General features: G+C 37.0%; 1 protein-coding gene across 2 annotated transcripts in view; it reads left to right on the top strand.

Annotated features, from left to right (window-relative positions):
* RAD21L1 (RAD21 cohesin complex component like 1) overlaps positions 1-13,791 on the top strand; it is a 28,845-nt gene extending 15,054 nt beyond the window's left edge. Inside the window, exons 9-14 of one of the 2 annotated variants that reach the window (XM_033185957.1) lie at positions 2,196-2,422; positions 2,670-2,769; positions 3,621-3,745; positions 5,785-5,877; positions 8,222-8,299; positions 13,359-13,791. In XM_033185957.1, coding sequence (XP_033041848.1) covers positions 2,196-2,422; positions 2,670-2,769; positions 3,621-3,745; positions 5,785-5,877; positions 8,222-8,299; positions 13,359-13,547 — 812 coding nt within the window. In that variant the 3' untranslated portion in view covers positions 13,548-13,791. Of the gene's footprint in view, positions 1-2,195; positions 2,423-2,669; positions 2,770-3,620; positions 3,746-5,781; positions 5,878-8,221; positions 8,300-13,358 lie in introns of both variants that reach the window. The other variant, XM_033185956.1, reaches the window with a different exon arrangement.
* The last annotated feature ends 566 nt before the right edge of the window (positions 13,792-14,357 follow it).

Here is a 14,357-nt window from a genome sequence, read left to right as displayed (position 1 = left end):
ATTTATCATTTTGTTTTAATTTTTAATACACTGTTAACTTATTTACTTTGAGATGTTTGAATAATCACTGAAATATTATAGGAGGTAGTCAATCTAGTACTAGCACTTGTAATACAATAGAGGAGAAGACCGTGAAGGAAATTTTAGATGATCCTTTTGAGGTAGGAAGTGGGACTCAACTCTAGAATTGGGGGTTGGACGCCGGACCAGATGATGACTAGTTACAAGGTGGGTGGGGGGAGCTTTCAATCAGACGCACCCACTAGTGTGCCATGTCAATTTACTGCTGCCATGGCAACACCGGGAACTCACCCTTTTCCATGGCGATGACCCAGTGATTACTACTCCTTCTCCACGTAAACCGGCCCCCTTAATCTGCATGCAATTAAAAGTGGGTATAAATATCACTGCAAAACTGCCCTGAGCTGCTAGTCTGGGCCTACTGGGTAGCCCTGCGCTGTAGCAGCAGTCACAATGCTAGAGCTGTAACACCACCAGAGCTGTAACACTGCCTATTCAGTAAAGCTGTTTTCTTCTACCTCTGACTTGCCCTTGAATTCTTTTCCTGGACAAAGCCAAGAACCCAGATGGGCTAAGCTCCACTCTGGGGCTCATTTGTCCTGTATCTCTCTATCACTTGCATTATATTCAGTCCTGTTCAAACCATGTATCCAGTTTGGGAAACTGAAAAATTTTAAACTAAGTTCAGTTTAGGAATGTATTGAGCCATTACTCTGTGGTGGGCATGGGAATAAAGAAGACACACACATTTTGCTTTTAAGAAGCTTAGAAAACAATCTAGTTAGGAAGATAAATAATCATGCAAGTGAATATAATATAAGGCAGAATAAAAGGGTCAGAAGAGAGGCACAATGACTTCTAGCATTTAACTTCAAACATCATGTTTTAGGGATAAGCAGTAAGTATGAGTCTAATATAACTACTAGTCTAATATAACTAATATAACTAACTAATATAACTAGGTCATTTAGAAACATCCTAGTTTGTAGGTAGTATAATTGATGTGAATTTCAGTTTATAAACTCAGGCATTCAAACAGTAAAGCTTTTTTTTTTTTTTTTTTTTTTTAAACTGAGTTCACCACTGAGCCTCTATCTCACTAGGCTGGCAGGAAATTCAATCTGTGTAGCTTCCCTGTCTTCTTTCCATCATGTAGTCCAGAGTTTGGGGGAGGGATATAGAAGGTGGAAGGTGGAAGGGAACCTCTGGTTATCAGCCATACCAATTTGTGGTTCTCAGTGCTCCAGCTTACATAGCCTTGGGGATCATCACATAGCCAACCTATCCAGTATCTTGCCTCGTTCCTGGGATTTTACTGAGGCACATCAGCCAGCAAGCAGGTTCCTGTACCTTTTGGCTCCATTGATCTTGGATCTTTATCCATTCTGAGAAATCTAACCCTCTCTCCCCTTTTAGAGCTTTACTAAAGAAAAGCTTAACTTCTGCTTTCTGCCTGCTAAAATTCCCTGATGGAGTGAAATCCTATGGAACCTGCTTGGAACGTCTATGAATTTCAGTGGCAGAGGAAAAAATACACTGGACAAACACAAATTAGTGTTGTAGAAAGTTATTCTATTACATAAGCATTTTAAGGAACCTCCAGATAGGTTGAATTCCCTCTTCCCCACATTTCCTCAGTTGCTCACTTAACAGGTAGATCCCTTTCTAAGCACTTCCAAGCAACACCTGACAAAATGTATCAGCTATTGGTTGCTCAGCATAATTTTCAGAGGAGAGAAGGGATTTTCTTTCCAATGCAACACTGTATGTTGTACTGTGGTAGAAATTTCTTTTCTTTTTCGGAGATAGGGTCTTGCTCTGTTGCCCAGTCTGGAGTGTAGTGGTATGGTCTCAGTTCACTTCAGCCTCTGCCACTCAGGCTTAAGGGATCCACCCATCTCAGCCTCCTGAGTAACTGGGTTTACAGGTGCATTTTTGTGCATTCTGTGGCTAATTTTTGTATTTTCTGTAGAGATAGGGTTTAGCCATGTTGCCCAGGCTGGTCTTGAACTCCTGGGCCCAAGCAATCTGCCCACCTCAGCCTCTTGAAGTGCCAGGATTACAGGCATGAGCCACTGTGCCTGGCTTAGAAATTTCTTAAGTGTTTAGTGTCTACAATATGATTTTAGAAAGCTGTATAACCAATCACATTTGTGCCTATTTCTTATATTTAGACATTGCTGAGAAAAGGAAAGGTAAAAAGAGGAGATTGCTCATAGATCCTGTCAAGGAGCTCAGTAGCAAAGTTATACATAAACAGCTTACTTCCTTTGTGGACACCCTCATGGTTTTGGAACTTGCACCTCCTACCCAAAGATTGATGATGTGGAAGAAGAGGGGAGGAGTGGATACACTTCTGTCAACTGCTGCCCAGGATTTGATTCATGCTGAACTGAAAATGGTAACAGTTTCTATCCTTCTACATGACAACAATGTCTGGTTATAAATAAATAAATAAATAATAAACACATCTTTACATACATACATAACAGAATTTAAACTTGCAAAAAAGTACTTCCTCATTTTGAATTAATTTTCTGGATTGTGTGTATGAATTATAGTTTTTCCTTTTTAGATATGTGCTTGTGTTTTCTTGAATTGCTTTGCTGGTGCAAAAACAAAAAAAACAAAAGTGTGTATTTTTACAGTTGTTTACAAAATGCTTTCTGTCCTCTGGCTTTAAACTTGGAAGAAAAATGATACAGAAGGAGTCAGTAAGGGAAGAAGTGGGAAACCAAAATATCATAGGTGAGACTTCTTAATTCTCTTGATGTTGAGGGGAATGTTGTGGCAACAAAAATTTGATGTTTTAAATTTCAAAATGAAGATGGGATCCAATTCCATGTTCTCAAGTATAAATGCTAACTCTGGAAGAGTAGTTGAACTTAAATGAAATTATTACTTCAGTATTGCATTTTTCTGCATTTTGGATTAATTTTTGTCCCAGAGATTTCATTAAAAAGATGAAGTATATATACTATGTAAACCATTCTTATTATCACTTTTTCTACCTCCTTCACTCTCAAAGGCAGTACTCAAAAATCCTCAAAAAAGAAAATCTTTCTATCTAGCAAGATAACGTTTCAATGTAAAACAACTAACATGAAAAGTCATGTAAGGATAAGAACAGCACTTAATACAGTTAACTTGAGACGGGTATTTCTGTCTACCCAAAAGGCACATGGAATATTAATAATTACTGATTTTTATCATGATAATTATAAAGTAATAATAAAACCAATTGATGTGATGAGGGAGCCTCCACTTCCTGATCATCCTTCCTGAAGGCATTAAATCTACTGAACGATATACCACAATGGGCTTGAGTTATCCATGTTGTCTTGTGAGTGAATGTGTGAGAGCGTGTGTAGAGGAGATGGTTGGCAGAGAATGGGGAGTGGAGGTGATAAAGAGACAGAGGACAGGAAAGGGAAGATACATATGTGAGACTTGGGAGCAATAAGAAAGTTTGTGTATCCTTTGCTTAAATTCTTGGATCCCAACGTGTCTGTCAGAAGTTTTCTTTTGTTACAACAATATCACAATTCAAGTTTGAAAGATATTTTGGTGAAATTATCTTTATTTCCTTGATAATTTAGAGACATTCATGATGCAAGAGCCAAATTCCCAGCAAGAGTTAAGTAAACCTCAAACTTGGAAGGATGTGATTGGTGGATCTCAGCATAGCTCTTATGAGGATACCAATAAACATATTAACTCTGAGGTAAGTTATCCAGAGAGAATTGTAAAAATATTTTATTTTCTACAGATATAGTAAAGGAATGTTGGGACTCTGGTATATTTTCTTACATTTGTATATTCATATTTCATTTTAAGTTGTTTTGCAATTTGTTTACTAAGTAGCAGGGTAAAACATGATTTTCTTCTACAGAATTTTTCCAGGAGTTTAGGATGTAAATCGCAAGATAAGGTGGTTTCATACTGAACTAGTATTTTGCATGATACGTTAAATCAATGATTGTCTGTATGTAAACCTGGTTATATGCTGAGAGTCCTACTAGGCCTCATATTCTTTGTGTCGTGGAATGTTTTAGAACTGCAGCCAGTATACCTAAGTTTTGCTTCTCATCATAAATTTACCCTTTTATCTCTAAGAATAATATATTTTAGACTCACCATTTACCTTGGCCTTGAATCTGAAAGACTTATCTAAAGATCTATAACCAAAATGAAATTTTAAAAACTTTCTAAGATATATTTTTTATTTGAAAAACATTACTATTTGAAAACATAATTGGAAATCATATGCTTTGAAATATTTCTCAATTGTTATTTTATTGGTTGTACAAATATAAATATTATAGCTATACCAGATAAAAATAAACCAGTGTTTTTCTGGTCTGTTCCATTATCACTGTATTTTGATAACCACACAGGGAATTCAAAGTTAACCCATGTTGAAACTGAATGCCCTTGGAAGGAAAGACAATTTCACAGTGCATTCAAGCAGAAAGTATTTTACTAAATATTTGATAAGATACTGGATATTGTGATACTGGGTTGCCAGTACTACTCTCTCCCTCACTTGGGCTCAGGCATTTCTTAAAGTGTACCTCCCGAAAATTATGATTAGGTAAACCTGTTTAGTTTATGATATTTTGGAAGGAAAATATAACTGCACTTATCACAGATATAACAAGATAGATTGTCCCATGGGCTTGAAGTAGAGAGAAGAGAGATTGATGTACCAGTTTTTTTGAACCTTTATTCCTTTACCCTATGCTTATGCTTTTTCAATTCTACTCTTATTTTGCTTCCAAAAATGTTAACAAATGTGAAATATAGTCAAGCATGGGAGTGCAAGAACAAGAAGGGACAAGAAAATATTGATTCTGATGAATCATTTTCAAATTTTCATAAAACAGAATTTTTATATATCATAACTGCAAAATTGAGAGTATCAAAAAGAGTGTTCATAGAAATTGAAAGAGAAAAACAAGGCTTCACAAATATGTATATTAAAGAATAAAATGTAACTCCTTATGTTTACTAACAGTTTTTAAAACTGAGTTAAAAAGCAAGTAAACTATCTTAGAGGAGGCCCTTAGTCAAGATTGGGGAGGACACCGGGGGAATGAAGCTTGGAGACAGGTTGAAGATGAAAACGGATTGACAGCTTCTATAGCAATGAGAAGGGAAGGAGATGATAGGGACTAGGAAATTTCTGGCTGTCTCTTTTTCTTTCTTCCTTTATGTCTTCACTCCCCTTCCAGCAGACAGGTTCTTCTTCCCTTTTGCCCGTGACAGCTCCGGCAGTGGTGGCAGGAATCCTATCATGGTCCTCAGTAGGGATATTAATATCCCTTTCCTCACTCTCACTCCCTCTCTGCTTGCCTATTGCAGATCTCTTTCCTCTGCCACCTGGTATTGGCATGAGAATAGAGGTAGGGGAGTGGGGCTAGATAAAATGCTTCAAAGCAAAGTGGTCTCAGTAGCACAGCAGTAGAGACTTTTAATGTGAGGCCTGCAGTAGAGAGGGAAAAGGAAAGGAAAAGGATAGGAAACAAGGAGGGAAGGGGCATGCAAGTTCTTCCTTTATGGGAGGCATATGGAAAACAGTAACATTTAAGTCAAAGACTGCCTATCTGGGGTATTTCAGAGATAATATTTTGAGAATGTGGGTAGTATTTTAAACTAGTTTGAGAAATGAGCATTCACGTGATTAAAGCATTTAACAAAATTAGATTGTGTCTGTATAACCACTGTCAGATTTACCTAACTTTCCCTAATTTGCTTCAGCAGGATATTGTTGAAATGGTGTCTTTAGCTGCTGGGGAATCATCTTTAACGAATGACTTATTTGCACAAGAAATTGAATGTAGTCCAGTTGAATTGGTAAATATATGTATAGTCTTGGGGATGTTCTTAAAAACTTCATTCCTAAGTATTTTTAACACCTTATTTCTCTGAAACTTGGCTTTTAAAGCTGTCATGTTACTTTCTGAATTTATAATTTAAATTTGTGATTACAACAGAGATGTTTGTGAATAGTTTGATAAAATATTCTGAATTGCTCTGATTTTTTGTGTTTCTTTAATTTCTTTTGAAACTTCAAATACTTTTAAGGGAAAATGTGAGATTTTTGTGCTTATCAAAAATAGTGACAGGATTTAGAATGTTGAGAATCACTGTTTTAAATTATTGGTATAACATCTCTAGAGAAACAGAGCTATATTAAGAGTATGGCCTAGGGCATTTGAAATTTTATCTTATTTACAACAGAAATTGTAGGTAATTTTTCCTTTAACATTATGTGGCACGAGGCTTGTATCTATACCAGGCTTCTGGAAATTTGAAACAAAATCATCTGGTAGTCAGAGGGCCACATGTCAATAGCAAAGACAGAAGTCAAGTCTGATTTACCTGACTCCCTGCTTGTTAACTGTCTTATTTCTCTGGTCTTGTCCCAGCATACTGAAAACATTTTTAAGATTGTAAGGAACTTTAGTAAAAGTTTTTTAGTAAATAATATAAAAACACCCAGTAAGCCTAATGTTAATTTGTTTCTATAAAATTATCTATATAATGAGTTCCAAGACTATTTGATTGTTTTTCATACACGGAAAAGAGACCGAATTCTCTAGATAATCTAGGGCGGAATAAATTACCTGAACTTTTTACCTGAAGTATCCAAACAGCTGAGCCAGAAGTGGTTGATTCATTCTTGCTATTCGCTTTGCTTCTATAGATGCAGGTTATTTTCATACATGGTCAAGCAAACCACAACACAGCACAAGTTCAGCTGTTTTAATAATCCACTGGGCTTTCTACACAATAGATTCAGCTGTAGGGTGTCCAGATAGATCAAGTAGACAGGCTTTAGCAGAATGCACAGACTATTTCTTCTGAGCCTTTCTCTGGTTAGTTTAGTTGTGCATTATAGGTGAAGCGAGAGTCTCATGGACCTTTAACAAAGAGGTTTTTACATTTCAAAAACTGCATTTGTTTATTTAACAATAAAATAAACATTAATAAGTGGGTGTCCTCATTTATCCAAGGACAGACCAGAAAAGAATAATCATAAATTGTAGCTGAAGGGATTTGGAAAACTCTCCAGAATACAGTGACCATATTTTCAAATTAGTCTCTTTGGGATATAAGAAAGCATATAGCATAGGCAGGCCCAGGTAGCTGGTATAGTTGGTGGAAATGGGGACTCAGTAGTTCCCAGGCCGAGTCAAAGAGTCCCTTTAGCCTCACATGATTTAAAATGTCATGCAGAATATTCTGGTGCTTTCTCTAATTGTCTTGGAGTCTATGAAATTAAAAGCACTTTTAGCAAGTGTCTGGGCTCCTATACATGAAGGCTAGACAAACAGTGGACATGTGATGAGAGTGACACAGATGCTTTTGGGCCGCATGGTCAGAATTAGCTTAGGAAAAATTATAAAGTAGGCCAGATTTGTGCCACTTCCCTTCCCCCAACCCCTTGTAAGCCTACTCTTTTATCAGATTCATGAACACCTTTCATATGCCCAGTTTCTGCTCTAACATCATAAGGTGTTAGTTTGTAAGGGATTAGAATAAATTCTTGCAAAGAATTTCAACTACCATTTTTAAATATTGAGGTATTTCTGAAAGTGGTTAAGCCTTAAATACCAAAAAAAAAAAAAAAACCTATTTAGATAACAATGACAGACAATCAGGCAGTGGGTTAATCTTTTTTGGACAAGGCATCTCGAAATCTGAAAGATTTCTAACCCAATTGTACACAAACTACTAAACAGCAGTTATGTTTAGAGCTTCCATTACCAGGTAAGTTCAGATAAAGGCCTTTACAATGCAGAAATAGCTGTATGTTTACTCCTGTCAACTGAGTTCAGATTGACCAGAACTAGGATAGCCCTAGGCAAAAGTTGTTGTCTTTGCTAATTTTACTTTTCAAAGTAACCAAAAGGCCCTGGGCACATTACCAGATAAAGATGGCAGAATCTCCTATTTTGGAGCCTCTTATCAGAAGACACCCTGGAGAGTATGGGTATAATTGTGCAAAGGTGGTTTATATTTGTATGTTAGCCTTATTCTCTTTATAAATAATAAAGACTATAAGCTCTTTATTTGTCAGGACCCATTGTAATAATTGTGTTTCTTGTAGAAGATAACACTATGATTGGTGAATAGTAAGCGTTTAGTAAAATTTGCTTAAATTTAATATTTTATTTATCAATCATTCAAACAGGAGTCATTGAGGAATGAAGAAAATATTGAGACAGAGAGATGGAATCGAAGAATACTTCAGTTGTTAAATCATTTACGGGTAAGATGCTAGGGTTTGTCAACCCTATTTTTATTTAAAAAAATAAGTAAATACTATAACTTCAAGCTTCTAGATATTAATGAAAACGCAGTAATTTTCCTTATTTTTTTGAGGCCAAATCCCACTAGAGTGCAGTGATTTTCAGTAGTATACCCAGGGCTAAATATAAAAGTTTGGTTTTGGTGCCTGCATATTCTAATCAACTTCTTACCCACACTCATACCCTTAGGTATCTATCTATTCTGTGTCCCATTCTCATTTTTAGCAGGATACCAACTAATTCTCAACCTGAAACTTAGTTGATAGCAGTTCAAGAGTGACAGCTCAAATAATTTTTCAATTTAATTTATATTTTTATCAAAATAATACATGCATATTATTTTAAAAGTTCCATAGCACCATGCAATAAGGCTGAAAAGACAGAAAGGCCTTTGTCCTACCCCTCCTTTCCCTAAGTCCTGCTCACCAGAAGCAACTACATTAAGCTGCTTCTTTAGTATTTATATCTATATTCTTAATAAACATGCTTTTAGTGCTCTTTCTTGGTATTTCAGCTTTAAACTTTACTGAATTCTTTTGACAGAAAACAAAAGTTTAACTTAGTTACCTTCCCCTCCCTACTATACTTTTAGCATAGTGTTATGTGTTTACAGTGTTATATTTGTAATAGTTATGATGCAGGTTTGATTGTGACAGGAAGCCAAAATACTAATGACTTAAAAAAGATAGAAGTTTGTTTATCTCTCAGGTAAAGGTTCAATCTGGTATGGCGGCTATGCTCACAAAGTTGTCAGGGACCCAGGTTTCCCTTCTCTTCTCAAGATCCAAAATGGCTAACTACCCACCAGGTCTGTACTCCAATCAGCAGCAAAGTTTCCTTTAACTATACAACCCAGAAATTGTATCACTTTTTTTTTTTTATTTTTTATTTTTTTGAGACGGAGTCTCGCTCTGTCGCCCAGGCTGAAGTGCAGTGGTGCGATCTCTACTCACTGCAAGCTCCGCCTGCCAGGTTCACGCCATTCTCCTGCCTCAGCCTCCAGAGTAGCTGGGACTACAGGCGCCCACCACCGCGCCCAGCTAATTTTTTGTATTTTTAGTAGAAATGGGGTTTCACCGTGGTCTCGATCTCCTGACCTCGTGATCCCCCCCGCCTCGGGCTCCCAAAGTGCTGGGATTACAGGCGTAAACCACCGCGCTGGCCAGAAATTTTATAACTTCTAACGCTTCATTGACCAGCACTTAATCACATTACCGCATCTAGCTGGGAAATGTAGTCTTTATCTGGTAAGCTTAGTCCCAGCTAATAATTCCATTACTATAGAAGAAGAGAATGGAAATTAAAGGACAACTAGCAGCTGCTGCCATAAATACGGTATAAAAATTAGTTTACATTGAAGCTTCATAGCGTGATTACATTTCTTGTCAAGTTTATGATTGTTTTGTCATTAGGCTTTTTTCAAGTTAATCATTACCTCATTTTTTTTCATTTGCTCAGTCTATAAACCCATTTTAATTACTTTTCCAAGCTCAGACAATATGACCAAACTCTGACAAAAATACCATTTTTATGGTTTTATAATATTTTATAATATCTCTTATCAAGTGATCCATCAGTTCCTTTTTCTTCCCTTAAAGGTATCTCTCTGGAGGTTCACCATCCTCTTGTTCTGATTGATACAAACCAGTTGCTCTTTGGGTCTGCTCCATAGTTTTTGTCTTGGGATATTGCTTTGTCATAAACATGAGAATTTGTCTCTTTCCTGTATGTATTATTTCCTGTGTGGTTTTGGGTGCTTTGATCTTCCTTTATCTTAAATTTTTTGGTGGTTAACATCCTTTCATGATTTCCCGAGATAAATAGTTCATAAGAGATAGAGACCCTCCATACCAGCCTGAGCATTTCTTTTACCTTTAACATGACTGTCTCTAGACATAAGTTGAAAATATATTTCTTTCAGATGTTGAAGGCTTTGTAACATTGCCAAGATTCTTGTGATGTTATTGAGAGGTCAGATGTTGCCTTAGTTGGTGATCCTTTGTAAGAAATCTATTTTCTTTCTGGAAGCTTTTGATCTTTTATTATTATTATTATTATTATTATTATCCCTGGCACTCTGGAATTTCATGAGGTGCTTTGGGTTTTTTTTTCTTTCACTTGTTGTGCTTACCATGTAGTGTGTTCTTTTATATGGAAATTTCATGTTCCTGAGTTTTAGAAAATTTTTAAAAGTTTCTTGAACTTTCTCCTTATTATTATTATTTTTTAAAGTTTTTCATAGAGTCAAGGTCCTACTGTGTTGCTCAGGCTGGTTTCAAACTCCTGGCCTCAATTTCCTTGTTATTTATCTTCCTGAAGGGCCAATGGGTCAGATGTTGGATGTCCTGAACTGCTCCTTTAATTTTAAAAACATCTTTTATCCTCTATATTAATTTCCTTTTATTTGTGTTTTTCTACTCTCTAGATTTCTTCAACTTTGTCTTCTAGACTTCACTGAATTTCTATATCTGCTTTCACCTTTTTGTTTTCCAGGAGTTTTTTCTTGTTTACTAACCTTTTGTTTTATAGCATCATGATATTTTTATTTAAGTATTTAATTAGGTTTTTAAGCAGCTTTGTTGAGATATTATTAACATGCAGTAAACTATTTCTATTTAAAGTATGCATTAGATAAGTCTTGACATATGCATACAACTGTAAAACCTTCACCACAATCAAGGAGTAAACATATCTCAAACCAGAAAAAGTTTCCTTGTGCCCCTTGTGAATCCCTCATTTGCATACTTCCAACTGGCACCCCCATTCCCAAGCAACCACTGATCTGCTTCCTCTCACTATTATCCTAGCCATTTTTCATGGATACAATGAAAAACTTCTTAACTTCAGAGATTGCACTTCTGCTCCCTGCATTATCTTTCCTTAGTGATGTTGTTGAATGCATTCCTTTTTGCTGTTTAATATTAGAGATTTTACTCAAATGTCTTGTAGATCCTAGGATTATCTGTTTTTTTTTAAGATAGAGACACCAAAAAACTGATTGGAAGTTATATACGCATGAAGGCTTGTAGACTTATGGTCTTTATACTGAGGTCATTGGGTGGCACCCCTCACCTTCCCCAGATTGTATTATGTAACTGGGTTTTGTTCTCCCTTAGAATAGTTGGCTTTTCCAGAGTAATCTTTAAGTCTACTGCCTAGGACATGTAAGCACGATGTCAGTAGCTCAGGAATCAGAAGGAGATAAAGGAGAGGCTGGTTATCTCACTGTTCAGAGTGTAGAATTTCCCTTAATCCCACTGTTTGTGGTATGACACTTCACCATCCACAGCGCTAGTGCCTTAAGTCCAAAGCCTCAATGCTTGGTATCTCCAGAAGGGCAACGTCACACCTTCTGCTATGTGAGTAGTGGTCTCTGATTCTGTGAGGTGGTGGAGTGGACAGAAGGGCTAACTGTTCCTAAGTAGATTCTCAAGTAATTCTCCTGTTTTCAGCTTAATCCCTCTCCCCAGTTTATGATACACTGATGTCTCCAATTCCTGAGCTTTTCCAAGGTACTGTATCTCACTCAGATCGGCTTGCTTTTTGCTGGCTTCCCCGCTGCCAGCATTTAGGATTCAGTTGTCTCTACTAAGTCAGTTATGTCTTCCACTTTCTTTGTCTTTGTCTCCTTCCTTTGTCACTTTTTCTTCCTTTACCTTCATTTCAGAAAGGTTTCTGAAGGGAACACAAATAAACACTTATGTTTAATCTTGCATATTTGTCCCTTTAGGGTTTTTCAAAAGAATTCTTGAAATTGAAAAAGCTGTCCTTGTTCTCTCCCGGGAGGAAAAAGCCATCCATTTCTCATCTTTTCTCTCAAGGCAGGGAATAAATGTAGGCTGGATATGCCATCTTTGAAAGGTTACTCACCCTGGGCTACACCTTTGGTTAAGATAAAGTATGATAATGTATTTAATTTATTAATTTGTTGAATGTTATAGACAAGCAAAACCTTGTATATGGTATTTCTAAATATGCTTCACAACTGTCCGAGGAGTATGATACTCCTAGGGACATTGGCCAGTATTCACTACAGTGTTTCTTTCTTTCTTTTTTTTTTTTCTTTTTTTGAGATGGAGTCTCACGTCACCCATGCTAGAGTGCGGTGGTGTGATCTCAGCTCACTGCAACCTCTTCCTCCTGGTTTCAAGCGATTCTCCTGCCTCAGCCTCCCAAATAGCTGGGATTACAGGCACATGCCACCATACCCAGCTCATTTTTGTATTTTTAGTACAGACAGGGTTTCACCGTGTTTGCCAGACTGGTCTGGAATTCCTGACTTCAAGTGATCCGCCCTCCTTTGCCTCCCAAAGATTACAGGCGTGAGCCACTGCACCTGGCCACACTGCAGTATTTCTAACTAAAAAATTATACTTCTCTAGGAATCTGATTCCAAATCCTAGTCTTCATGAAAAGAATTATCTTCATCCATAATTAAAATACTTTATTGTACCTCAGTTATTTTCAGTAGGTACACAGATGTCATATAGTGAATCCGACATCTTTTTAATCTGTGCAAAGAAATTGGGAGTTGTTTACATAGTCATAATCCCCTGACACTGAAACTAGAGTTGTTTATAGTCAACACCAACACTAGTACTTTTAAGTAGAAGAAGACCGATAGGCTGATCATTTTCACTGTATTTGAAGCCTCCCAAAGTCCTGTGGATTTTTTTTTTTTTTTTTGTCTCTGCAAATATAGACTAATTGCCCTTTCCACAGGAGCCATTTATGTTAACGTCCATTTTAAAAAGGTCTAACATTTGTGTAACACATTACAAATTTGTATAACATTTTGGAATTCTTTTGCATGCGTGTTCTTCACAAACCAAGCTTGTGTACAGTGACTTGTTTTGTTTTTATGTTTACTAAGGAGTCATTTCCTTTTTTCCACTTAAGGATTTTATAGTCGTTTATCCAAAATGTTAATATTTTGTTGTTCATTATGCATTTATAGCTGGCTTTACTTCTAATGATCTTGTTTCCCTTTTCTTTTTTCTTTTCTAACTATTTTCCCAGGAATCTAACAAGATGGGAATGCAGTCCTTTAGTCTGATGAAGCTCTGTAGAAATAGCGACCGAAAACAAGCAGCTGCCAAATTTTATAGCTTTCTTGTCCTAAGAAAACAGCGGGCTATCGAGCTGAGCCAGAGTGCTCCCTATGCAGATATTATAGCTACAATGGGACCAATGTTTTATAACATGTGAAGGAAACCCAGACATATAGATTTATGTCATCACTGGAATTTCTGTGTAGATTGTTCAGTTTAATGCAGAAACCATCTGGAAGCAGCTGAAGGTCTGATCCATTTCATAGATAGGCTGACCTGTTTCCTCTCTGTAGTTCAGAATAATCATAGCTAGAATTGGAAACCTACATGCTTACAAAGAAATACTTTAAATTCTGTTTTGTTTTGTTTTTTGTTTTTTTAAGGACAAAGGACTCACTATGTTGCCCAGGCTGGACTTGAACTCTGGGCTCAAGTGATTCTCCTGCCTCAGCCTCCTGAATAGCTGGGACTACAGGCACATGCCGCCATACCTGGCTCAGAAGTACTTAATTATAGCTAAGTAATTTTTTTTTTTTAGATGGAGTCGCGCTCTGTTGCCCAGGCTAGAGTGCAGTGGCCGGATCTCAGCTCACTGCAAGCTCCGCCTCCCGGGTTTATGCCATTCTCCTGCCTCAGCCTCTCAAGTAGCTGGGACTACAGGCACCTGCCACCTCATCCAGCTAGTTTTTTGTATTTTTTTAGTAGAGACGGGGTTTCACCATGTTAGCCAGGATGGTCTCAATTTCCTGACCTCGTGATCCGCCCGTCTCAGCCTCCCAAAGTGCTGGGATTACAGGCTTGAGCCACCGCGCCCAGCCAGTTAAGTAATTTTTTTAACTTAGCTGATTTGAATATATAGCATTTATCATTTCCCTGACTTGAATGTTGCATTTAGCATACATTTAGTATGCATTTTTAAAATGCTATATGTTTTTGACAAACATTCAAAGATGTTTCTTAAAAGGCT

The sequence above is a fragment of the Trachypithecus francoisi genome, unplaced genomic scaffold (genome assembly GCF_009764315.1).
Source record: "Trachypithecus francoisi isolate TF-2019V2 unplaced genomic scaffold, Tfra_2.0 Lachesis_group21, whole genome shotgun sequence".
Taxonomy (NCBI): domain Eukaryota; kingdom Metazoa; phylum Chordata; class Mammalia; order Primates; family Cercopithecidae; genus Trachypithecus; species Trachypithecus francoisi.
This window is presented reverse-complemented; position numbering and strand designations above follow the sequence as displayed.